The sequence below is a fragment of the Rhopalosiphum padi genome, chromosome 3 (assembly GCF_020882245.1).
Source record: "Rhopalosiphum padi isolate XX-2018 chromosome 3, ASM2088224v1, whole genome shotgun sequence".
Classification (NCBI taxonomy): domain Eukaryota; kingdom Metazoa; phylum Arthropoda; class Insecta; order Hemiptera; family Aphididae; genus Rhopalosiphum; species Rhopalosiphum padi.
In genome coordinates this window covers 38,208,985-38,236,099 of record NC_083599.1, presented here as the reverse complement: position 1 = coordinate 38,236,099, position 27,115 = coordinate 38,208,985, and the positions used below count along the sequence as shown (strand labels likewise).

Sequence of the window (27,115 nt, the reverse complement as noted above, 5' to 3'; positions counted from 1 at the left end):
TATGAAATTTTTTTTAAACTTCTTACAACATTATGGCACAACCAGAAAAACCAGTCTCAGAGAATGGATGTGAATTAACTATATAATTTACCTAAAATAAATTTAATTGATCGATATAAACAGTTAATTATGGAAATACTTAAAGCAAATACTTGTATTCAAATTTGTCCTTACTAACTATAGAGCTGTGGTTTTCAACTTATTTTGGATCGCGATCCCTCATTTTTTATTTTTTTGTAATGCAACTCCTTCAAACCCATTATTTGTTTTATTAATCAAAATTTGATTTAATTACTGATAAAATATTTTTATGGTATACAATTTTGATTAATTTACACATAAAAATGTAATTGATTTATAATATAACATTATTTTAAAACTTATTGTTAAGCATACATAATACATTTAAATATAAAAAAATACATAAATACAATTTTAAAAATGTACAATTTAACTTGTTATTCACATGTTAATGGGATACTTGAGCTTGAACTTTTGATAATATCGATTCCATAATATTAGTTTTTATATTAGAGACTGCTACTCTTAAGTCTTAAGTTGGATTCTACATTTAATTTTGTCCAATATTTATGTTATATTATTATAGATATAGAATAAAATAAAAATTACAACTTTATATTATTTTTAAATAATATGAAAAAATCATATCGCCTATTATTTTTGGTGACCTCCAGGTTGAAATTTTGATAGTACCTTTGTTTCATAATGTAAGTGCATACCAAGAAAGGATTTAGATGAATTCTCATTTTTATGGAGGAACTTACCATGGGTTTGCAGTTTGATGATTTTTGGCTCATATCAAGCGATTAATATGGGTTACCATTAGTTATGATGGATACATTTTAAATCTGCATTTTACATTTGGTCAAAACCACCCATTTAATGTCATATTTGTACAACTATTATTGCTTGGATTTGTTAGAATACAGATCTGTTGTTATTTTACACGTAATTTTATGAACGTCTTGGTTAATGATTTTCATCTTGACAATAAACTTGCCGCCATGGACAGATAAGACAGGTAAATGTCTGACTTTCTTCTACCGCTACAATTACAAATTAATATTTTTAATTTATTACTAAATGATATGCATTTCATTATTTGAATATAAATTATAAGATACTCAAATTTTTTTAAGTTATCAACATCCATTACACAGAGTATCAAACAATACATTGAATAAAGTTTAAATCAAAGTGTTATTTTTAACGGACAAGTCCAAAATATAGTATAATATCTAGATAGGTATCTTTATGAGTCATAATTTATGACTTAAAAGTCATGAAAAATATCAAATTTGTGTCTAACAATTTATGTTTTATTTATTTTTCAACAAACGTATTCCTTCTTAATAAGTTATAGATTTCAATATTTTATCATTAAAACTACTATATAACAATAATTATTAATGAAATCTAAAAAAAAAAAGCATACAAAATACAAATGTTATGTATATTAAAATGCCTATAATATATCCATAATACAATATAAAAATTAATTTTCATTGATTTTATTCTAAAATATTTGATAAAAATTGTAAACTTAGTGCAGAAGGATACTTGCATCCATAACTTTGATTAACTCAATATGATCGAACAAAATATTTAAACTTAATAAGTCTAATCTAACTTTGAGAAGTCTAAATAATTTACACCTTACAAATTACAGGTAAAATAGATTATCTATATTATATACTTAAAATAATAACAAAGCCTCAATGGCAAAAGTTGGAGAGGCGATAGTTATACAATGGCGGTAGTCATAATAATAATGATAATAATAATAATAATAATAATAATAGTCATATAGTAATAATTATAATTTATAATAATAATAACATGAAATAATTTAAATTAGGTTAGTAACAATTTGAAGAATAAAAATGAATCCTTATGTAAATTATATTTTGTTTAAATTAGAGCTTTATTATAAGTGTTATGCATTTGATGAATCTTGACTTGCACCACTAATTGCAGTAAATAGTGTCCGACTATCATTACCGGGAGATGTACAGGATTGCAACACGTCTCTCCACAATGAATCACTTTCAATGCATTCGGAAAGTTCCCGACACATTTTCAAAAAGTTTTCTTGCATCACATCTTGATATTCAATTTGATCGGAAGACACTAACATTCGATTCAACTTCAACGCATCAAAACATGCGCTGATAAATTCTCTAAATTAAAAAAAAAAAATAAATAACAATTAAAAATTATAATAATATATTTATTTTCAAACAAACTGGAAAATTTTTGTGCTTGATGTTAAGTAAAATGTAAAAACTAAATGGCTGAGAACAAAAGTCGGAAGTGATATTATATATTACAGGTGATAACTATAATTACACAATATAACTATAATCATCGTTAGAGGTAAGTAATTGTATTGATTTTATAGTTATTTTTGAAAAAATCTTTAACTTTCAGATTTTAAGTTTTAATAATTGTTTGAAGTAAACATTTGTGCAGTTTGTGCTCCGACTACTAGCTGCAGTTAATTTCATCATCATTTACCTACATAATTTGACCTATATACTCACAGCTAGTGTCTTCTATTGAGTCTGATAATTAAAAAATAAATTATAAAAATACAAATGTCAATAATCACAACTTTGACTACGTCTTTTACAGCAAAACGTTCACTTCACGTGAAGAAAACAACTTGCTTAAAATAAAATATGGTTTGGCACATCATATATCCACGTGAACTCCTTCTGCCCTTGGATCAGAATAATTTATACATTTATTCTTGTACCTTTTATACAGTATGGTTATAGAATATATTTGAATATATCATATTATATTATTTATTATACACGTGTATTGCTTAGGTGTGGGTATTTTATAAGCTCACCTAAACGTATCTTTGAGGTCTTGTACTTTGTCGGCCTGCAATTCAAGAACTGCTTGTGGTTCCAAAAACGCTCTAGCATATGCCAAAGGACCAGCATTGACTTGAACACAAACACTTCCCTGTAAAGTGACAAATCATTGAAAATTGTATAGTTATAAACATAATTTTTTATACTAAAACATTTAAACAACTATAAAAACAATACATAAAATAGGTAGCTAAGAAGTATCATAAAAATGCCTCGAATCTCTCAAAAAATAAATCCATTATGACATTGTTTAATATGCCCATATCTATAATATCTAAGACAAATACTTTTAACTAATATCCACAATGCATAAAATTATTATATTAATTTTATAAATAATTAGGTAGATGTGGTAAATGACTGAAAAAATTAAGTTTAAAACATATGTTTTTTAAGAAAACATTTAATATACCACATGTGCTATTAAATATTAATTAATTGTGAATATAAAATAAGTATTACATAATTTTTGTTTAAGTATATTACAGCATAGTTTAAACATAAGTATATACCTACCTATGCAATAAAAATAAAACTCATGCATGCACAAATATTTTAGATAATCTGAGTAGATGAATGTATTGGTTTTTATTTTAACACAAATTATAGTAGAAAATAAATTTTAATATTTAACTTAGAGAATGATTTCTGATAGAAAATAAGTGTTAGTTGGTAATTGTGGGAGACTAAAATTTAAAATATCCAGTACTTTGAAAAATAAATGGGAAAAACAACAACAAAAATGAGAGGGAAATAACCAATAGGTAACTACTTTGTTGTACATATTATATCATTGAGTCATTAAGGAGTTGATTAATAATGTATGTATTGAATTTTAGGTGTTTTAAGCTATTACCCATCAACATGAACTTATTTACACTGTTCTACAATAAGATGGTAATGATTCAGAAGTTAATAACAATAATATATTATAATATTTATTATTATGATAATTACAATGTTCTAGGGAAAAATCAACCTACTAAATGCTGTATAATGTAGAATACCTACTTCTCCCCCTTTTTTTAAAAAAACATTAATTTATGATGGATAATATATTTACATATTGTACATTGAATAATAGTAACTAGTAAGAATAAAAGTTATTGCAGGGTAATACATCGTTAAATTTAATATGGATATGGCATTGTATAAAAACTTGTAAGCCAACATAACTAATACTGTTATTAACTGCAATATCATTACACTTTCTTTCTTGTTTATATATACACGCTATTTTTTACTAATATTAGTGTTTAAATTTATCTGAAACCAACAAATTTAACAAAAACATTTGTATGTAAATACCTACTTAGTAATTAGTATTATTTAATTAATATGTTTTTAATTCAATTATATATTATGTATTAACACATTATTAATAAAATTGTGTACTTGTAAACGTAGCTGCAATTTTTTTACATCCGTTGGCTGAGCAGATACAGTTTGTCTTAATTCTCGAACTCGCTGACACATTTCATCGATGGCCACTTGTATAGGACATTGTTCTATTTCACGTCTAGCACATACCCGTAATCGTTTCTTGACATATGGAAATTTATACTCAGCTAGAGAATAATAATTTTGGATGATAAATTGTTTTGCTCTATTTCTATTTAATTTTTTTATATAAAATAATGCATATTGAAATATTACTTTTTATAATAGTCTGTCGTTTCCATTGATCGCGCGGACCACTTTGAGATTGACCGCCGCCAAGTGTAAACGGTGTTTCGAAAACAAAACTATCAATATCATGATTACGTTCAAACTCAGAAACTGAATCGTTATCGATTTCCATGTATTTTTCTCCGTGGTATGGCACGACGTGAGTAATTTGTATATAAGCAAATTTCGCGTCCAAATCAGATATGGAAATCTATACAGACAAGTATTATTATATTTTTTTATAGTAATACAAAAACAGTAAAATCAAATGAATTCAATACGGAAACTATTCGAATTATCGTCTATCAAACCCAAATGTTATACTTATGTTGAAAGATTTTTTTTGTATTATACTTACGGTACTTGAATCCATAATTATGCGTACATTGTCCCGGCCAAATTTGTCACCGTATTGACACAGTAACCGTTCAGATATGTCCGATAAAGGTGTTAGTTTTGGTTCCTTGTACACGAATTCAACGCCGTGTTGGTCACCAAAGTATGCCTTAACGAAAAAATGTAAGCAAAAAAGAAATAAGTTTTGTTATACTTATTTACAGTACATAATAGTACAATGACAATGATAGTATGATATTGAACTTCATGAAATATAAATAGATAATACATATTATATTATATTTTATATGATATACATATAGAAAGGCGTAGATGTTTATAATCTCTAGCTGTTATTTACTTAATAAATAATAATAATATTTATATCTATTGCTTATTAGAATAACTGAATGTCTGAAAAACTAATGAAGTAAAGAATAACTAAATAAGCTCGTTAATATATAAATATTAATAAAATAATATACCTATATAAATAATTGGTTTGGTTTTAGTTATTAACGTTTATAAAATATTAAAATATATTGAGAATATTGGTACCTAAGTAATTCTTTATTTTGATAAAAATAGATTTTTCGATACATTCTTACGAATTTGAAATCGACTTTGACTAAAAAAAAAAAAAATGTTTTTACATATTAATTCTTCAATTCAAAGAATACAATTTTAAATTTTAATAATTAAATTATTATTTTCAGAACTAATTTAAATTTAGTTTAAGTAGCCTAGATTCCCCTATTTTTTCTGTAATTAGGGTGAATCATATAATTCATAACCGTATGATCAATCTAGCAAGCTTAAGATCATTACTCAAGTCCAATTATGTTGCATAATAATAATGCATTTATTTTAAATTGTTTAGTACATAGATAATACCTGTATTCAAAACCAAAATATTTTATTAAATGTATAAACAAAAGGATATTTAACAGTGAATCATCCTGCTTTATACTATTAATAAAGTCGCATTATATTTCGGTAACACGGAATGTACATATATTCTATATACCTGTCCGAAAAGTGTGACCCTATAGTAACGGCCAAGCATCCGGCGGCCCGACTGGCGGGCTGACACGGCCGTGTCGTATGCATTACCCACAGTCCGGTAACAGTCGGCCAGCGCATGGTAATCCTTGCGGTGCTCGTACACAGGTATGACCAACTTGTACAGCTCGCCGAAGCACTCGTACAGCTCAGCCCGGCGTAGACTGACAGCGCACGCTTCCAACCGCTCCAGCAGGGCTTGCTCACCGTACAGCGTGTCGTTTGCCGCCACACTGCCGCCGCCGGAGTCCAACTGCAGGCCAGTCTCGTCTCTGGCAATATTCGACGATATTTTCCCGAACGCTTCGGCGCCCCATCCCTGCGTTCCCTTCAGTTTCCGGTACTGGGCTACGAGCGCCGCAATGTGGAGCCTACAACAGGCGGCCTGAAAACAATTCACATTAAATACATTCTACTGCTTATATTATATTATTATAAGCGGGGTTCGGTAATAATTTATATAAAAACACTATAAACCAAACCTAATTAGTAAATAGTAATTATTAAAATAAGATGGTTAAAAATGATTGAAAAAAATACAAGTATTTATCAAGATTACCGACGTTATAAGTAATACGCAAATGTTAAAAATCCCGAATACTATTAATCGTTATTATTGTGATCAAACCTCTGAAAAGTCTCCGTTGTCATCATGATTTCGAGCCATGGTTTGTAACCAAGTTAAACGCAATTCAGGCGTTGACGCATACGAGTTCGCCAAACTGTGTTGGAGATCGGCCAACATTTCGGGGTCGTGGTTCAGGTCTTTCATACGAGCAGTCGCCATCAACACGGTCCTCACGCGTCTTGTTAAGTCCTTCACTTGCATTGGAAACCCTAAAGACCCAAACTCGCCTGATTACAGTTACTAGTAAAAATGGTATACATGAATATACTTTTAAAAAGTTTTAACAAACATACGCATTTTAGTATAAATACATAATGCAATTGAAAAATAATTTTAAAATACAATTCATCAATCAACAAATACCAACTCAACTTGTTCATATTATAATTAATCATTTCAATATTGTTTTTCTACAAGCAATATTTAATAAAACACAAAATGTTAACAAAATAATTAGTACTTATTGAAGTTTAATTCTGGTATAATTGGCCGTTGACCGTTTCGAAACACTTTATTAAGATACCAATTACCAATACGCTATATTATTCAAAACTGATATTATATCAGTTTTGAATAATATATTATATATACTATATATCAATGATATAGTCTATTATTCGCAGCCAAACTTGGACTTATGCATGTAAATTGTAAATTATACCTATATGAATAATAATTAGGACAAATATTTAATATAAGGTTATGCATCTTTTTTATTATTTGGAAAAAAATACCATGTTTTTCCAAAACGTATTCTATGATTTAAGATTTTACAATTCTTTATATAAAATTTATTTAGCATATTTTTGAATTTTTAATATTTTTTATAATTACAGTTGTAATGTGAATAGGTTCATGTTTATGGTAAAACGGCTTAAAATAAATCTACATAATTTGAAAATATCATTGTGTAAATAGTAAAATTCATAATAAATGTAAAGTTGTAAGTTCCCATAAATAATGTGATATGAATTAAAACAAAATAATTGTTGTCAAATTTGAATTAAAAATGTATAAAAAAAAGTTTTACTCATATACCTATTTATTAGATTTTTTACTTTGAAATGAAATGCTTGTGTCAACATTTGTATTAAATTTATAAACCTTAGCTATAAAATCAAATATTTTATAAATATTCGTGATTTTGACAAAATTTTAACTTTAAATGCTTTTAAAAATAAATTGGACCTTTCTATTTAAAATGTTTTTATATAGCTAAAATAACTTATTTGAGATCTTTTTTTAAATATTTTCAATCTTTTTGGCTGAGCGAAAACATTTTTATCGACATTTATACGAGAAATAAATATATTTCGTAGAAACAAAACTAAAAGCTTATGTATAAAAATATCTCAGTCATCATTTTTTGAAAACTGTATTATGTTAGAAAATGCTATTATAAATGTTGAATATTTATGGTTGTTAATTTTTCAATTTATCAAAAAACCAAACATTTCTTTTATCAAAAACTAGTTTTACATAAAAATTCCCGTTTTCTAAAGTTTTTGTTTCTTTTTTCCGATTATTTTGAAAACTATTGGATTTTTTTATTTTGATCTCTCTCAAATATAAATACTAGATCCAATTTGCTATTAGAAATCACCATGAATGTTGAAGATCGAAGCATATATTTTCAATTACTTATTTACACAGGCACACATCATTATAAAATCAATACATTTATCGCTCTGCTCGAAATCTAAAATTTACATTATACTATATTATATAGGTATAAACACAAAAATATCTCATATTACTGCCCCGAAATTTCAATCAGGACCCCCCCACCCCCCTTGGCTATAATCCTATTTACGGGCCTGGTTAAAATTAAATAATATAAATAAGAACTATTTTTAAGTTTATAATTAAAAAATTGTCAAAGGAAGATGTTAGCACATTGTTGTTTCTCTTCCTGGATTACGCACAATAATGGCAAAACGTGTTCACCTAATCATTTGTTTTTTGTTTTTAAGTAATCTAATAATAAAATCAATCATTACAAAATTAAAGGAAATAATACTGATGATTGATTTGTCTAAATATTGTATGAAGACAATTTAATATCCATTTAAATTTACGTATATATATATTATGTTTAAAAACTAATAATAATTAACTATAAAATATATAACCGATATAATAAACCTTAAAAAAAATATACTCTACAATTATTGAAATAGATGATTTTATTATTAGATTACTCAAAAATCATAAATAATGATTTTATATAAATGCGTTTTTATGATTATTTTTTTTACATAGAAAAAAACGAATATTGCGCTAACATCCTCTTAAATAATAAATTAAGTGTAAAATAACCTGAGTAATTGCTGACTTAAAAATCGAGTTTTGGACCGATTTTCAAATAAAATAATAATTATTCGATTAATTATAATATTATTGAACTAAACATTAAAATGTTATTTAAAGTTTAAAAATTTAATTTTAAGATTGTAAGGGTTTTTTATAGAAAAAAACACATTTTTTTAAATTTTTTTTTTATTAAAACTATTAATTTGTACTTACCAGTATTTTTCATTACTTTATCACTATTGGCGTAGCTGTTGATTAATGAGAGACTTTCTTGAAAACGTGAGTTATTGAGACCTGCAGACGTCAAGTCACCTAACAACTGTGACACGGCAATGACAGTTTGCAAATGAACTCTGGTAATGTTTGATGAAGAAAGTTCAAAATTACTACGCATTAATAGATAAAGAGCAGCACAGGATTCTTGTCGTACTTTAGAAGACCGACTATTACATCCATTTAATAATTGAGAGCAAAGTTTACCAACTAAATGTGCAGTACCTTAACATATAATAGTTACAAATACAGTTTATAATAGTTTTAAATTAGTTAGATAAATTATTAATTTTGAATACCTTTAAATAATACACAAGAAAAGTTATTAATGAACGATCTTAGAGTAGCAAACACATGTCCACAGACTAATGTAGACTGTGGAATGCATAAAAATGCTATGAGAGTGGAAAAAACACTCTCCATTATGTCATTTTCACCATTGTACGCCATTAAAGTATCCTTAAAATGTACACAATAAGATGAAAGAGCATCGAGGACAACTAAACCCACTTCTGCAGTAAGATTGGCTTCACTCTGTACTCGAAATGCCATGTTATCATCACTAGTCGAATTATCTAAAAAAATATAAACATTATACATAAATATCAAATAATTATGTACTCATATGCTCAAAAAGTAATAATTTCATAATGTATATAAATTATAAATATAATAAGTAATAACTAACATAAACACCTAGGTGGTAGGTACCTAATAATATTATAAGGTGATTTAATAAAGGGTTCTCAAATATTAACATAAATATTTTACAAATACTTAACAAAAATTTTAAACTGATTAGGTAAAAAAAAAAATTAAATACTTAATAATAAGAACCTTTTTTTGAATTTTCCACTCGCCCAATGCTGCCTGTACCATTGCTACTTAATATGGGAGGTGTTAATTGAGATATTTGTGTTTGGCAATTTAAATTAGCTGTTGAATCCACATTAAATTCAGATGGTGGTTGCATTCGGGCAGGTAATGTCATAGATTTCTTTGTGGTAGTAGTAGAAGTTGGTTGTACATTATCTCGGTTATTTGCAGCTAATGTTTCTTCCACTATGTATCGACGTCCCATATATCGAAACTCTTGTAAACTTAACCTATACATTAAAACATATAAAACATATACATTATTATAGATTTATATGTCTTATACTTACTTATAAGTTAACAATATAAATATATACCCCTTACAGTATATCACGTATTATTGTGAATAGTAGTGTTTTACTTTGTTGATTTTTAATCAAGTAAGTATGGTAATTGAAATGAAAAAAGTCTCAATTTTTAAAACTTCAAGAATTTTTATTAAATAGGAAAATGATAACTCAGTTGTAATGAGTAGATGGATAATTAAGTTAGCTTTAACATAAAATATTAATGAGAGAGATCCGATATCACAACCAAGCGGTATAACGATTTGAATCCACAAAAACGACGGTGTAAACAGTTCCAAAATTTCTATTTTTTAACTTTTTTCCAAAACTATTATAGCTAAAAAGTTGGTTGATAGCTTATTAAAAGAGATTATTAAGTAGATACAAAATGTGAGATTAAAAATTTTTAAAAAAAATTATTTAATTTTTCACAGTTAAAAAAATAGTTATTTTTTACTAGATTTTCATTTAATGTGGTAGATTACTGAAACTGGAGAACGGATTTTGTTATTTGGGGTCTTGTTAGTCACACATTAACTAGAAGAAGTGCTGTGAAGATTTTCAGAACTTTATCTTCAATCGTTAACTCACTACAAAGCTATAAAGCTGATAAACATAAAAAAACACCCAATAAAATGTGTTTTCATTTTTTTTGAAACTCTGTAATAAATTAACTATAAAAGATACTATAAAGTTCTGAAAATCTTCACTGCACTTTTCCTAGCTAATGTGAATTTAACAAGACCTCAAACAACAAAATCCGTTTTCTAGTTTCAGAGGCCTATTTCACTAAATGAAAATGAAAATAAAATCACATCATTTAATTTTACATAAAACAATAAGCCGTACAAAATGAAAAAATATGCGTTTTATATTCCAAAACATTTAAAAACCATCTTATATAATAAAAATTAAGCAGACATGTACTATATAAAATATTAATCAAATCAAATCTTATAAATTAAAAGTTTCACTTACTCAATAATTTTAAAAAATGCCACAATCTCTGGTTCCGTACAATAACGCCACCAGGATATTAATTGATCTTGGGATGAATATTTCAAAACAAACAAAAAACACACAATGACATCTTTGACTTCGGCAGGTTCCAATTTGCTTACTACATTTACTGAAGTGTCTGTAGTAATGTGATACGTCTGTGTGCCACTAACAGATCTAGAATGACGATTTCTATTTGGAACATCCGATTCAGACACGTAAGAATTTCTTCTAACAGCTGTTTCTTGCGAAAACATTGACAAAGAATTTGTTCGATCGGGAGAAGATAAATTAGAAGCACAGGAATTTATACTTAAATTAGAATCTGTTTTAATCAGTTTATCTTGTTGCTGATGATCCAGGCTGATTAACTTTTTAGACGGCGTTACTAAAAATATAATAATATATTATTGCTATTCATCCTATATAGATATAAAATATATATTACAAGCAAAATAGAAAACTTGGAATTTTATAAAAACATGTCTAGAAAATAGGATGACCATTGTTCAATGTAGGTGAGAAATGTAAAAATTATTACATATGACCCAGGAATTGTATATAATGACCAAGATCCGGAAATAATACATAAATTGTAGTTCCATTATTCCAATAATTTTGTTCAATTCAACAATATAATTTATTTGGAAAAATACTTATTATATGCAGTAATATACTAAATAAAATACCTATAATATAGTACCTGTATGGAAATTATGAATAATTTTTAAAACTTATATTTCCTATAATATAACAAACATTCTTTAAACTATTGGGTATTTTATTAAGATATTCAGGCACTAAAAAATATTCAAATAATTTTTCAAAAATTCCAGGTATTTTATAACATACTCAGGCATTGGGTAATGTATAGAATGCTTAGATTTTCCACATTACTGTAATATAATGTATAGTAATATAAATAATATTTAAATAACAAAAATATGTTTTAATTTAAATTTTTATATGTTATAGAAAAAAATATGATTAATGAAAAAATTAATACCTATTATAGTTACACAATAATTATATAATATTGAGTTAAGATAGAAACTTAATACTTTAAACAAATATACAAAATAATATATATATAAATGTTTCTAGTTTTTTTTTTTTTTTAATACATTAAGTATATTACATGATTATTATTTAAAGTCATATTTAATTAAATTATTGTATACTTATTCCTACTTATAACACTTTTTTAATATTTCTAATATATTTAAAATTATAATAAGAAAAACTTACGGTGACTAGCAATAGCTGCAAAGTATGTAGAATCTCTCAAGTTCAAAGACATTCTTGGACCAATATCATTAGTAAGGTTTTTGGGTCTAAAATTCAAGTTTTAAAATTATTGTATTAATTATGTAATTGTATATATACATATAAATAATCAAATTCTTTCTAAAAATACCTCGGTGAAGATAAATGTACAGGACGTTTGACTTGATTAATTATTCGTTTTCTATAATCTAAACGTCCAATGTTTTCTATAACAACTCCAAGCCAGGGTAAATATAGTGACGCAATTCGGGCCATTTGTCCCTATAAAATAAATAATATACTATTAATTAATCATTTTACTAAGAATTATAATTACAAAAAAATAATAGGCAGTAATGATTATATATATTAAATAAACCTTAAATGAATATAAATAACAAATTATTTATAAATATACACAATAAATTGTAAATAATTTGTGAAAATATGGTTCTAGTTTAGAGATGATATAACAAAGTCAGAGTGATAATTTAAACTTATGAGAGTGAAGTTACAGATCTGATTAATCTTAGGTAAGAATAACCCTGCTAAAATCCTGCATACACTAATGATAAGATCTAATATTAAAGTTAATTGACAAATTGTCAAAACTAAAATGTAGAACATTATCTGTGTGTGCATTGGTCTCTATACAATATTTTATTTTTTCCTCAATATGAGTGTCAGATTGAAAAAAAATATAATAGGTGACATTATCATATTCTAAATACACTGCTCGTGATTTATAAATATATTTTAATAACCATATTTAATTTAAAATCAATATATTTAGACTCAAATCTAAAAAAAAAAATGTATTATAATACTCATTATATGTGTCTTTCATAAAGCTAACAAATACCTACTAGTACAAATAATTCTAAAATAATAAAAAAATACAAGAATTTTACTACATACCTTCGATTGATATCGATCATCAAGTTCATGTTTGGCGAGTAAATCGCGAAAACACGCGATAGCTGAATGACGGTATTCGTACGGCAAGCAAAACGAATTTGAAACTTCACGCAACAATATTGCTGTCAAGAAATGATGGCGACAATATTCATCCGACATATAGTATTGAGAATGTGGTGACCATCCTTGGGGCGTTTGTCCGTTTTGGACAGGTAAATTAAATGAGACGTAATGTTCGTGTGATATAACTATCTTCATGAATAATAACTTTGCACTTCTAACAAAAGTTGAATCACAAGTCGACAAGCTGTTAATATATAAATTTATTAGACGAAATACGAATCCTCGGTCCATAAACGTCAAACATTTCTTTAAGAAATGAGCTGCAGCCATATTCAACTTGGCGACTTGTGACGGCATTTCTTTGTGTTTAAGCGTGACATACGGCAATAGTACGTCTATTAACATATGATGAACACGAGACTGATATTCTGAAGAAAACCTTTCATTACGACGCATCTGTGAAAATATTTTTGCAATTTTTAAAATTATACAGTTATATTGGTATCACACTTTTAAGTATACTTTTTTTTTTAAAGTTAAGAAAATATTTATTTTATTTATAAAAGAATAATTTTTTTCTGTTTATAATTTTTAAATTATAACAATTCTATCATAGTTGGACCAGTTAGTTTGTAAATATTAAGATTACTAAGGAAAAATTCTAAAAAGAAATACTTTTATTTATCATCCTGATATGTTTAAGATTTATGAGGAAGGAGGGCTGAAGTCTAGGTTACTTAATAAAGCATCTGTAGAAGTAAAGAGATCTAAAAAAATTTAAAAAAAACCTTTCTGATAGGTTTTTTATTTAAATTTGATGAAAAATATACAGGTTAGAAGCAATTTGATTTAAAAATATTGTACTCGTACACAACATATACTATTAAATACATATGAGTTATATATTACTATGTTATTTGTGAATAAAAATAAGTAAAATAATTATTATTATTTTGGTAAAATAAGTACCATAAGTATTAAGTATTAATGTGTTATTATTATTATAATAATAGAAGCATCATTATGTAGTAACCACTTAAACAATCACAATAATAATTTTAAATATAGTGACTTTTCATGAAACAGTCATTTTTAATTAATAATCATGTATGTATATTGTTCAATTATTTACATTTAAGTTTCTTGTTTATTTTGTTATTTTTCTTTAACAATATTAACATACTGTCATACTCTAAGAATAGAGGAATTTGAAAAAAAAACTATTTTTAATAAAATTATAATTGTACCTTAATTCTGTTTGATGTCAATAAATATTGTCCCATACTCTTTATCACAATTTGAAAGAAAAAGTTTGAGTTGATTAGAAATTTATTGATTAATAAAAAATCTGTGTTATCTGGGTTGAGTAAACTTGGTAAATGAGCAAGGAGTTGATCATGCACAGTGTTATTAGGTGTATTTGTGGCTGGAGTAGTAAAAACATACTGAAATACATAAGAAAAATTTAAATAACAAAGATTTACATTATTATTACACACTATATTTATCAGTTAAAATAATTATCTTATAAACTATCTAACTAACATTTAACATTTTAACTTTAAATACATTTTATAAAGTATTCCTGAAAAGTTAGAAAAACAAGAAATTATTATAATATAACTTTTTCATAGACTATGATATATTAATTATATATTATTGATTAGATTTTTTCGCATTTTTCTCTAAAACTTCTAGTTAAATGGTTAAGTCTAAAAAACTTCTCAAAAATTCTATACCTTATAAAATCTAAAATTTAATTTAATTTTGGCATTTTTATAACATATTTCAAAAAGCTAAGATTTCCAATTTAAATAAAATATGTAGTTTTATATAATGATTACTAATACATTTAAACATCTTTAAAAATTAAAAGAAATACCGTATTTAACTCATATATTTTGTTTATTTAGAAGTGTCTATCTAATTTAATTTTACTTTCTATAAACTAGTCTATGGATCAATAGATACACTGACAAAGATACATCTTAGTAAGCCTAAATTTATGTAACACTTGTACAATTAAAGACCTAGTTTATTTAAAATTATCAATTTATAAAATTTACTAAGAATTTGATTATATAATTCAATTTAAGTTATAACATAGATGTTGTTTTTATATAATAGAGAGGTAATTTATTATATGCATTAAATGAATCATTTATTGTCTAACAATAATTGATAAAATAATATAAATAAAGTAATAAACCACATACCTTAATATAAATGTTTAATGTGTCACATCTACCAGATTCTTGAATTGAATCTACTATATGAACCAATAACCTAATTATATTGCTTGCAATATTGGTACAAGATGTAAATGCCAGCAAATTAAATAACTGATTGAATAATGTTGGTAAAAAGTTGATTACAGAAATCAAATCAATTGCGTGCGATGCCTAAGAAATACAATATAAAAATAACTTATACATGTTACTAGAAATGTTGACAGTTTAGGAAATGATGACAATTCCAATAAAAGAATTAGGTCTAAGAAAACCTAGGAATTGTTCTACTTTTAATTTAAAAATGTATACTGAAAAAATAAAAATTTCGTAATGACTACCTATACTTAGTTACTGAGTTACTAATTTCCGCATAACTATCACTTAAATTTATGAGTTTTATTGGTCCGTCCTATGTTTAATTATCCAGTTTGTTTAAGTGTAGCATTAGCATTAACTATAAACGATAGATGAAGTTTGATTTTTGCAATTAGAGGAAGATATTGAATGTATTTTAAAATAAAAAGATAAAAAAACTGAAGAAAATGGTGTACATTGTGTACTTGTGACTTAGAATTTGGTAAAAAAAAGTTTATTAGTTTAATATTTAAAAATAACTATAATTAACATTTTTATTTAGTTAATAACGAAAATATAATAAATTTTTATATATATATATCAATCATCTGCACAAAATAAAAAAAAAATAGGTTCAAAAATAAATTTAGTGTGAAAATATTACAGTATCTGAGTATTCCTAATACCGATCGTGTGCTTATGGAAAAAATGTATTAGCGGTTTTAACAGAAGTCAACAACGATTTATACAAGGTATGTAAATATGACACTAATATTTATACTAATTCATTTTGGTATTTAAACATAGTATAACATACACAAATTAAATTGAAATATTTAAAACAATAAATTAAACTAACAGTTTTTATATTATATTTAAATATTTTTTTCTGCCTGTTTTAAATATATAATTTTACTGTGTAATGTGGATCATTGTCGGATATCATTAGGAAATGATAACAAATACAATGATATAATTTACTTTCTTTTATAGGCATTGTCATCAATTCCAGTTGCACGTATTTAATTTTAATAGAAGTATATATTACTTTTAATATTTTACATGTTTCTGTTTCGGGAGGTATAATGGTGGTTATTTTACTATGTTCCAGACGTTCTGCATGTGCAAAAAGATTTTGCATATGGTTATCTGATGAATAAACACTGGATAACAAATGGCACTTGAATGAAAATAAAGGCTTTTGTCCGTCTATCCAACACACTTCTGGTCCACAATACTAAATGAATTAAAAAATTTTTAAAAAAATTAAAAAGTATCATTTATAATATTTTAATTATGTATATATTTAGTTACGATTATTAGATAAAAAAGATAATAACATAACATAAAATTAGATTAATGTTTAGAATGGAAAACTATCGACTATTAACGATTTTTAGATTACATACAGGGAAAAAATGTGCCTTGACATAAATAATAACTACTTAATTATTATATAATTAAAGGGCAAATGTATATAATAAATAATAGGCAACAGTATAAATAAATAAATAATTAAGTATTCATTCAGATGTTTATATTAAATGTATTTTATCATATTACTAATTATTAATATGTAATTATTAATTACATATACCTATAACAGGGTGATTGATTTAAGGTAAGACATTCATTATTCAAGTTACATTATAATATGAACAAATAACAATTAACTGTATTAAAGAAAATAAATGGCTTACTCCTTTTCCAAGACCAAATGGCTGTACTGATAAATACCCTGCTGGTAATCCTACAGATACAGGTAAAAATTTGGCATCCACGTTGATTCTAAATAAATGAAATATAATTGAGATTATGAGACAATGTAAAATACTAATAATTTATTAGTATTTTATTTATTAGTAATAAATATATTAATTAATTTAATAAATTTATTATTACTTGGATTTGAAGATAAGAGGTAGCCATGAGTATCCTACTATTGTTTCTACTGAAATATTTGATTGTTTTTTACGTGAACCATCTACCGAAATATGCTTAAAAGTAAACAATAGATGGTGTTTTGGAGTTATGTGCACTGGTAGTCTTATTTTAATTTCATCATACCAAATTGGGTTTGTACTATGGTATAAAACATTAGTACACATAGAACTCAATAATTGACCATGTGTCCCATAAATGCACTATAATATTTTGAAGTAATATTTAAAAACATTTTATAAATTAACTTTAAGAGAAACATATTAAATATAAAATTACCTTAATAGGCTTAGAGTCAATATTATCACTATCAAATAGTTGAACCATACACGTAATGTTTCGAGCTCGAGGAATATGCTTTTGTGTATCGAATGCCAAAGACAGTGGATACACATATATGTGATTAATATAAGTCGTTTGTGGATGTGCGTCTGGATATAATTCTGTAATTTCAATGATTGGATGATCTCGACTAGGAGGAATAGGAAAAGGTTTAACTGCAGTCCAACATGTAGTCAATACATCTAAACAATAAAAAATAATTAGTACAAATAATATAGAGCAAACATAAAATAAAACCAGATGAGGAATTTATAAAATTTATTAAATCAGCCATTGTAATGATAAATTTAGTTAAATAATTATATAATATTTTTATTAACACACCATTAGATATTATAATATCAAAATATTATATGCTAATTTGTTTAATAATCATATCATAATTATAGAAAAAAAGTAGAAATCAAAGACATAATAAATGTCTACCACCACCTACCTTAAACTTTAAAAGATGCCAATAATTATATGTTAAAAAAAATATATATGATTAATTGTTGACTCTTACTTTCTGGAGTACTGGTCAACTGTTGAATTTTTATTTGGACATGACCAGGAATTATAATACATTTGTTCATTTTTTCAGGTCTAAAAAAAAGTTTTTTTTATAAAACCATCAAAAAACAAAACTATAATAAACTACTAAACTCACTTGCGATATTCCATTAGTATTTTCACCATATCATCATCTCCTAGCTTAGAAAGCTCCTGCCTATACAATGTCATGTAATCGGAAGATGTATCTAGTTCACAACTATATAATCGAAACAAAGGTCGAGCAGACCAAGCGAATGGCATTCGGTAATTACCTAACCTAAAAAAATAAAAACAAATTAATAATTTATTTTTATTTTAACTATACTTAGATTCACCATTTTTTTTTTTTTTTGGTTTACCTATGACAAATATTTTTAACGGCTTTGAATACTTTTAGACCATTATCTTTATTATTCGTTGTTGCTTTAATATATGGTTCAGAAACACGTACTATACCACCCTGAAGTACTTTATCTATTCTTAAAACTAAGAATATATCTGAATGGGGTTTTGATATACACATTATTGCCTAAAAATATAATAAAAATTCTTTTAAATAATGTATAAATATATTATAATAGTATGAATAAATAAGTGGTAATTCATTAATAATTTGTATAATATTATATATTCATCCATTATTCATTCTAAAAAAATCATTTTATTTAAATTTAATTATTTATAATTTATATTTTTGTAATATCTGAAACAATCCATACCATAAATTTGATTTAATATAATGGGATTGCTTAGTTACCCTTTTCAAAAACTAAATTAAATTTCAATTGTATCAATATATATTATAGTTATATAACCTATAGAAGATTTATTTTTAATGAACCATTAATTCCAGAATAGCAATTCAAGTAAAAATTAAAAAACCATAAAACGATAAATACAGATTTTTTATCATTATAAAGAAATAACTCTGCATTAACCTTAAAGGCTTAGGTGTTTATAGTTATATAAAATAATTACTTGTTTTTGCTTAAATAACCAATTCTTGGTCACTTTACAATTTTTTGATATCTCGATAAACTTATGACCATCAATTTGATTATCATGATTAAGTAGATTTTTCATACTGTCGTGGTTAATATCAAAATGAAAATCCTCCGATATTTTTTTACCAGCGCGTATATCAAACAATGCCATTGTTGTAAAATATGGTTCAACCTATACAAAAGAAAACAAAACTAAATTAAAAAGTTATTGTAAATAACATTAATAATACTTTAATAAATAATGATTGATAAGGGATGCAATTGTATATTATTTAAATATTTACATAGTATTTACATACTTTAAAGAAATATATTATAGAAAATAATAATAAAGAAGTAAGTATCTACATTTTACTGAGAATTGTTACTTAAAAATGTAAAGTACAATAATATAATTATTATATTACCAATATTGTTCATGATTAAGATTTTTGTCTAATTTTTTATCTATTTAGTTCAATTAAATTTGGAAACTTAAGATCCAAACTTATAAGATCTATTAGTATTTTATTAAAATTGTTTATTAATTTTTAAAAAACAAACTACAAGTAATTTCAAAAAATTATCACGATTAGTATTCAATCTTCAATTTAAGATTATATCATAAATTATGCTAAATGACACATTTTTAGATTTTTTACTAGGTACTTAAAAAAATATTTTTTAAATAAATTTCAACACTAAAATAAGTCAAAAATGATTATATGCAACTATTTTATAATAAAAAACAATTATTACTTGATTTGCGGAACTATCATTTTCCTCATTGCTTATTTGTAATCGAAAACTCAATGCTTGGCATTCAATTAGAACTCTCTGACCAAACTTTTCTTTGTATGGCTCTGATATACTATCAGCTGGTTGATTTAAAACATCTTGTCTAATATAACTACTAGGCTGAAAAATTAAAAGATTTTAAAAACATTAATAAAAATTTTTGATAAATAATAAAAAAAATTGTATAATAAGAATACTATTTACTTGTTGTAAAAATGGATAAACAGCAAAAAGTCTTCTTCTATTTTCTTGACGTGCATGTGCATTTAACGAATCAGTTTCTCTAGCGTATCTCATCAATTGAGGATTTACACTATGTTCTAAGCCTTTTAATGTACCAAAACTATCATTAGGTGGTATACTTGGTATGTTCTTGTCACTAGAAGTGATTTCTTCTAAATAATTCAGTAATGTAAAGTCAATACATGTTACATTATAAAAATTTTTTAATAAGGTTCCTACTTAATATTAAGAAAGATATTTTTAATTGGAAATTATATCATTCAAATATATTTGGATAAGATGGTATAAAATAAAGCAACTAAAATTAATTTCAAAATATAAAATAATGAATTCATAAAATATATATTTATAACTGATAGACTTTTCAACAAATTTCAAACATAAATTAAATCAAAACACCTAATCATTGTTAGAAATGTGTGAATACAATAACATATATTCCCGGTTAGCTTCATTATTTTATACCTGGACCATTGGTTTTCTTTTTAACCGTACTAAGATAGAAAAAATTATGATTCTGCAGTTCACGTTCAAAAAAATGCTACTTTTGAAATTCTAATTAAATATAATGCGCCCTTTAACAGTAGGTCATACAATCTACTCTCAATTATCCGTCACCTTTCACTGAACCAAAGAATTATGTTTATGTATATATAATAAAATAAATCATTAGAAAACTATTCAAAACTAACCCAAAAAAGCTGTAATTCTGATAGCAATGCCCCATCCTACCCAGGGGTTATGAAATCAGAAAATAGAAATACTTTTTTTGTCAAGTTTTTGACTCCTGATGTGGGAATTTGCTTATCCATGATTGCTGCACCACATTATTCTACAGATAATCGAGAGTTTACTGTATTTTCTACTAAATAAAGTAAATCAACTTCTGAATAAAATGTAAGCATAGCTTTTTCTATCTGATTTTGATATAAAATGTATTGTTTATAAAAAGTTTGATGTTGTTATTGTAACAATCAAATTATAAATGTTAACTTTAAAATTAAACTATATTTTTAATTTTCTTATTTTAAAATTCTAAATTACAATACTGAACAAGATTTTTTTCAAAATGTATATTCTAGTTTAGAGTTAAAAGCAGAAAGTTTAAAAATTTAATTTAATCTTAATATCAGGGATTCTATTTCAGTATTATACTATTGCATAAGGATTGCAACCATTTTATCAAAAAAATTGCATAGTAAGAAATGCCCATATTTTTAATTAACATTTTTTTTTTTTTGAAATTTAAGGTATTTATACCTATGTATAAAACAGGAATGCATTCAAATTATGCCTAATATCTAATTAAAAATATTATTAACAATATGAAAAAAAATTGTCAGAATCAGGCAAAGCTAGATAGTAGAGATATTATATAATATATATTAATATGCAATATACATAAAATAACATTTAAGCCTAAAATAGCACCACTGTCTGATATCTTAAAATAATATAATTATACTGTTTAAAGTTTAAGATGACGTTATACCCGCATGTGTTGTCTCTGTCTTACTAATGTAGATCATAACAAATTTTTGTTCAGCAGAACACATTTTATGATGTTAGCTTTAATATTTAGCTTTAACTGGTGAACGAAAATTTGCTATGTTGTACGTTAGTAAGACAGAAACAACACATGTGAGTACTATATCTTCTTAATGATTAAATTAAATTTTTTCGTACTATTATTTTCTGTTATTTTGTCTTCCCGTTTGTCACTATTGTGCTGCAATGCTAATTGTAATTTGGTCATCCAATCCATAAGTTCAGGCTCTGTATCTGTAGCTAAACAATAGCTTTTATCGGTATCAGCCATCCGTAATTCAAAACAAAAACGGCCTTTTTTACTATTCTAAAAATGTAAAGACATTATACTATAAAAAAACTATCACGTATAAGTAAAATATAAAGTAAATAATCAAAAATATTTACCCGAATTACTTTGTCGCACAAATCCATAACAATTGTTGCTTTAGTATCACCTTTTTTATCATCCTTATAAACCTCTAATATATATGTTCCATCCACTTGTTGTCTAAAAATAAATAATAGATTATAAACAAATATATTATATATTTATATTTATAGCAATTAAGAAATATTTTAGTTTTAATTAAAACAGTATTACTTTAAAAAAACCTAGTAATGATGTATATAAATTTACTTCAATATACAAAAACGTCGTTTGAATGATTTTGAACCAGCTAAATTAGCAAACATTCGTTCTGAAGCACCTCCACCACCATCAGGACCTTTATATAAATACCCTTGTTTGAATAAAGCACTATCATTTTTTATTGTTTTCCATTCCTTTTGAATAAAAATTAGTTTAATAGTTTATATAATATAATAATATTACACCACATAACAATAATTGTATTACTTTATCCAATCCATCTAGGTCTGTATCAATCTCATAAATTTCTTCTTTGAAATCGTCATTTTTGAATACCCTAAAAAATTTGAATAAGTATTGAGTATACATGAGTGATAAATACTGTTTAAATTTATACGAAACAATTATATAAACATAATTACTCTGATGGAAATTGAATATATGATCCTGAATATGCACTATATTTATAGTGTATAACATTCCAGTTAGCTAAGTAACTTTCTATACATCTTTTTGTTAAAAGTGAGCAATCTGTTGTGTCTGCGTTAGAAGGAATACTGGGATCCATAGTACGATATCTTCTTGGTAAAACCACTTGCTATATAAAAAAAAAGTTTTGTTTTATTAAAAAAATATATATTAACCATCAAACAAATATTACATAATTAATAAATTAATTAATTAATGTACTTTAAATTTTTAAATTTGAAATATTTGATTTAGTTTTAGACTTACTGAAACATCGTCAGAAGGATAAAGTAATAATTCTCTTTGAGGATCATTTTGAAAAACTGTATGGTTCTTAGCAATATAGTCTTCAAAGTCTAATGGATCTACTTGAAAACATTTTTGCTGTCAAAAATAAAATAATATTATTTATACATTATTTATAAATAATTTATAAACAAAATAATTAAAATTTATAACATTTTTTAAAAAATTAACTATAAGATAACAATATAAGTTACATATTTATTTTATTTTATTAATAATTTTAATAGATAAGAATTTGTTAGAATTTGTTTAATTAGGTACACATTATATTTTCTAAATCAAAGTAAACTCTAAAACTGAACTTTTTAACCTAAACTTTGGAAATTACTTAAATTAACTTTCAAATACAAAATCAGAATTTTATATTTTAATTGTATGTTTAATTAACCATTGTACAGCTATCATAAAATATCAGTAGAGAAAATAATTATATTAGATAAATAGAAATTAATGATATAATAATATGTGAAATTAGGACAGTTATGGCCCGGGGTAGAGAAATTTTTATTTAACAGTTTAATTATTTTATATTCTATTATCTAGTTAAAGAGGTGAAGTTAAGAAATAATTACCTTTAATACTTATATTAGGTTAGGTTTAAAAAAAGTCTTGTTAAAAGTATATTCAAAATATTGAATAAAAAGCAGTATTATGCAATATGTCTAAAGTTATTAAATAAAACAACCTAATAGATTCAGCAATAATTGATCAAAAATTAGTTCTATAACTATATTAACATTATTAAATTATAAAAATGTTTTGTACTAAGAAATTAAAAAAAAATATTTTACAAAAATGAAGTAGATTTACTAATTAAGACTTACGTTATTTGAACTATCACGGACAACTTGAGATACAGTTTCTCGAAGTTGAGCTGCCATTCCTGGCCGCCCTAAGCCTTTGGTGAATTTTCTTTCTCCCATACTCAACTCTGAACTCAACTTATGTTAAAAATTAAATATAAATTACAAATAACATAAAAATACATTTTTAAATGCATAATAAATAATAATTTATTTTAATAATGAATATGGAAATTGTAAACGTTAGTAATGCAGTTATTTTGAAACTTAATGTAAAATTATTGTAATATTGAAGTCTATGAGCAATAAAAAATGGTTTTCAACTAGTTTTAATTTAAAATGTTACTGAAATTCGGCTGTCGTCTCTAAGCCTTTTATAATTGCATAATTCATTAATATATGCCGCGTACCGATAATGATAACGATAATGATATTTGATAATATATGATAACTGATAAGGTGCTAAGACCATTTTGAGTTTTGAATGTTGTTTTTTTAGACAACAATTCCTGCCTACTTGAAGATAAACGAAAACGATTAAAGATAAAAATTGTTTGGTAATAACTGATAACTTATAAGTATTAGTGCCAAATGCCAATTGCCAATTAAGTGGTAACAGGTGGACTGCCATACTGATGTCGTAAACTCGTAACCAAAAAAAATAATTATACCTATCCACATAACAATAGGTAATCAAAAAAATGTTCGTAAATCCCTATTCTAATCCGTGTTATCGTACTGTTGGTTTGTAATTTGCATTTATATTGATTTTTTACGTACCAACAATTTTGTTATTTAAAATACATCGTGTTTTATTATTTAGGATTTGGCCCTTCTTGTATTTACATATTTTTTAAATATTTCAATAGACCCCCAGAAAATCGAAGATACCTACCTAATATGTCAAGTATACTTGTGTATAGAAAGGGGGTGCGGGGACGAAGCCCCTGCGGGTCACTTTACATTGGATTATTGGAATCCACCTAAAAAATAAACTAAATGTCCACTTATGTTTTTATGGTGTTCGTAAATGAGGTATAATTGGCAAGATATAGGTAAATTTGTTTTGTGAAATGTTAAAATTATATACAAGGTTTGGCTGCATATTTTTACATATTTGGTACCTAATATTTTTAGAAAAGTACTTAGGTATTTAAAATTTGTCAACATATTAGTGCATTTTTTGCACTTTATTATTTTTATAAACATAATTTTACGATCGATCAATATCACATTTTTGAATAAAATTGGATAATTATAGTGAAAATTGGTTAAATTAAATTTAAATTTTATACAATTTTTAGTTTTTATAGCTAAAGCTTGATAAATTAATACGAGGTTTCTTAGTAGTAAATCTTATTGAAACCTAAAAATCTTTAGAATTATTAAACCTAGTTTTTTTATAGACATTTGACATTTAAATAAACAAAAAAAAGATGTTTTAAAATAAAGAATTATGATTTTAGTTATCTTTGTTTAATTTAATAATATTATTTCTGGAGACTCAATTTAGACGTTATTAATATAATTTACTAAATGCACAATGACATTTTCAAAGTATTTAGGTATTGCTTATAAAATTGTAAGTACCTATACGACTATACTACGAATATTTTCACACCATTTTATGGTAAGTCTTGCCGTCTCGGTTAAAAGTTAGATAATAACCATGATAATATAATATTAGGTATGTAAATTAGAAATACTAGGTATTATACATTACTAATTTTAGTAATTTATAAATATCAAATAATAGATCTTATGTTTTCGGAAAAAATTAAACCAATCTACAATATTAATACATATAATAGTAAAATAAATTACTATAATAGCGATATAATTGTATACCTAATACAAATACATACTTAGTAATATAGGTTAACTGATCATCTCCACTTAAAATAATTCATCATTGAATTTAAATTTAACACATTTAGTACAACAGTACCTACGCAGTGATCTACTCAATGACAAGGTCCACTCGACACCTACGACTGAACAGGCGAACAGCACGTCAGCAGTTCAGCACAGCGATAGCTATTTGCCCACTTTTTAATACTTTTAGATTTTAACAAAGGGTAGGTAGCAAGTATACTAGTATCATAAATGGGTAGTGGTTAATGGCTAATAAGGTATGTGAATACTACAATTATTATTTGTTGATAACTCATTCATCAAATATATTGTTTTAAATCATGGAAACTAAAAATATTCTAATTCAACAACCATTTAAAAGCTTATTAAAAATACTAGGTTGATAGAAAATATTAAATAGGTAAGAAAATATAATTAATTTAACAATCCATCGGGAAATATCTCAAATATCAGTATTTTGTTTACTCTTACCTCTCAGTAATAGACCATGTCGAAGTAGTATTCTTTGAACTTTATACTGTTAAACTGTTTGTAGTGACTAGTGTTTGTACCTAACTATTGTTTCTCGGCTTTTTACCTTTTGGAAAGATGCCTCAGTTTAAATATTACAGTTTTTTAAATATTCAATTGTAACTCGTAGGTATTTTGTTTTTTTCATTGGCGTGAGAAAACTAAAAGTTAGTAGTGGTGTAATGCCCATATATATATTAATTTTATTTTATTAAAAATTTTTTATTTTATTATAATAGGTATATTATTAAAAGTATTGGACTTATTTGAACTTAATGTGCTTTTAATTTTT

General features: G+C 25.1%; 1 protein-coding gene across 1 annotated transcript; it reads right to left on the bottom strand.

The window, feature by feature from the left end:
- Window positions 1-1,684: 1,684 nt before the first annotated feature.
- On the bottom strand, window positions 1,685-26,414 carry LOC132924143 (dedicator of cytokinesis protein 9). Its single transcript, XM_060988268.1, has 34 exons — window positions 26,304-26,414; window positions 24,460-24,576; window positions 23,597-23,713; window positions 23,284-23,459; window positions 23,129-23,198; window positions 22,910-23,055; window positions 22,678-22,780; window positions 22,429-22,597; window positions 20,704-20,894; window positions 20,461-20,619; window positions 19,697-19,894; window positions 19,078-19,247; window positions 18,834-18,995; window positions 18,690-18,769; window positions 18,122-18,366; window positions 17,804-18,045; window positions 17,602-17,689; window positions 16,950-17,138; window positions 15,812-15,997; window positions 14,843-15,040; window positions 13,533-14,051; window positions 12,766-12,896; window positions 12,597-12,682; window positions 11,328-11,736; window positions 10,024-10,292; window positions 9,486-9,761; window positions 9,127-9,411; window positions 6,601-6,809; window positions 5,938-6,357; window positions 4,933-5,079; window positions 4,563-4,785; window positions 4,302-4,474; window positions 2,879-2,997; window positions 1,685-2,201 (listed from the first exon to the last, which is right to left on the bottom strand). The coding sequence occupies exons 2-34, from the start codon at window positions 24,556-24,558 to the stop codon at window positions 1,958-1,960; spliced, it is 6,498 nt and encodes a 2,165-aa protein (XP_060844251.1). The 5' UTR covers window positions 24,559-24,576; window positions 26,304-26,414; the 3' UTR covers window positions 1,685-1,957.
- Between the last annotated feature and the right edge of the window lie 701 nt (window positions 26,415-27,115).

Coding starts and splice junctions, on each gene's coding strand:
- LOC132924143 (XM_060988268.1), bottom strand. CDS start 24,558: ATGGGAGAAAGAAAATTCACCAAAGGCTTAGGGCGGCCAGGAATGGCA. Junction 19,895..20,460: donor ATGATAGTTCCGCAAATCAA/GTAATAATTGTT, acceptor TCTTTTGTATAG/GTTGAACCATATTTTACAAC. Junction 18,770..18,833: donor ATACTAATGGAATATCGCAA/GTGAGTTTAGTA, acceptor ACTTTTTTTTAG/ACCTGAAAAAATGAACAAAT.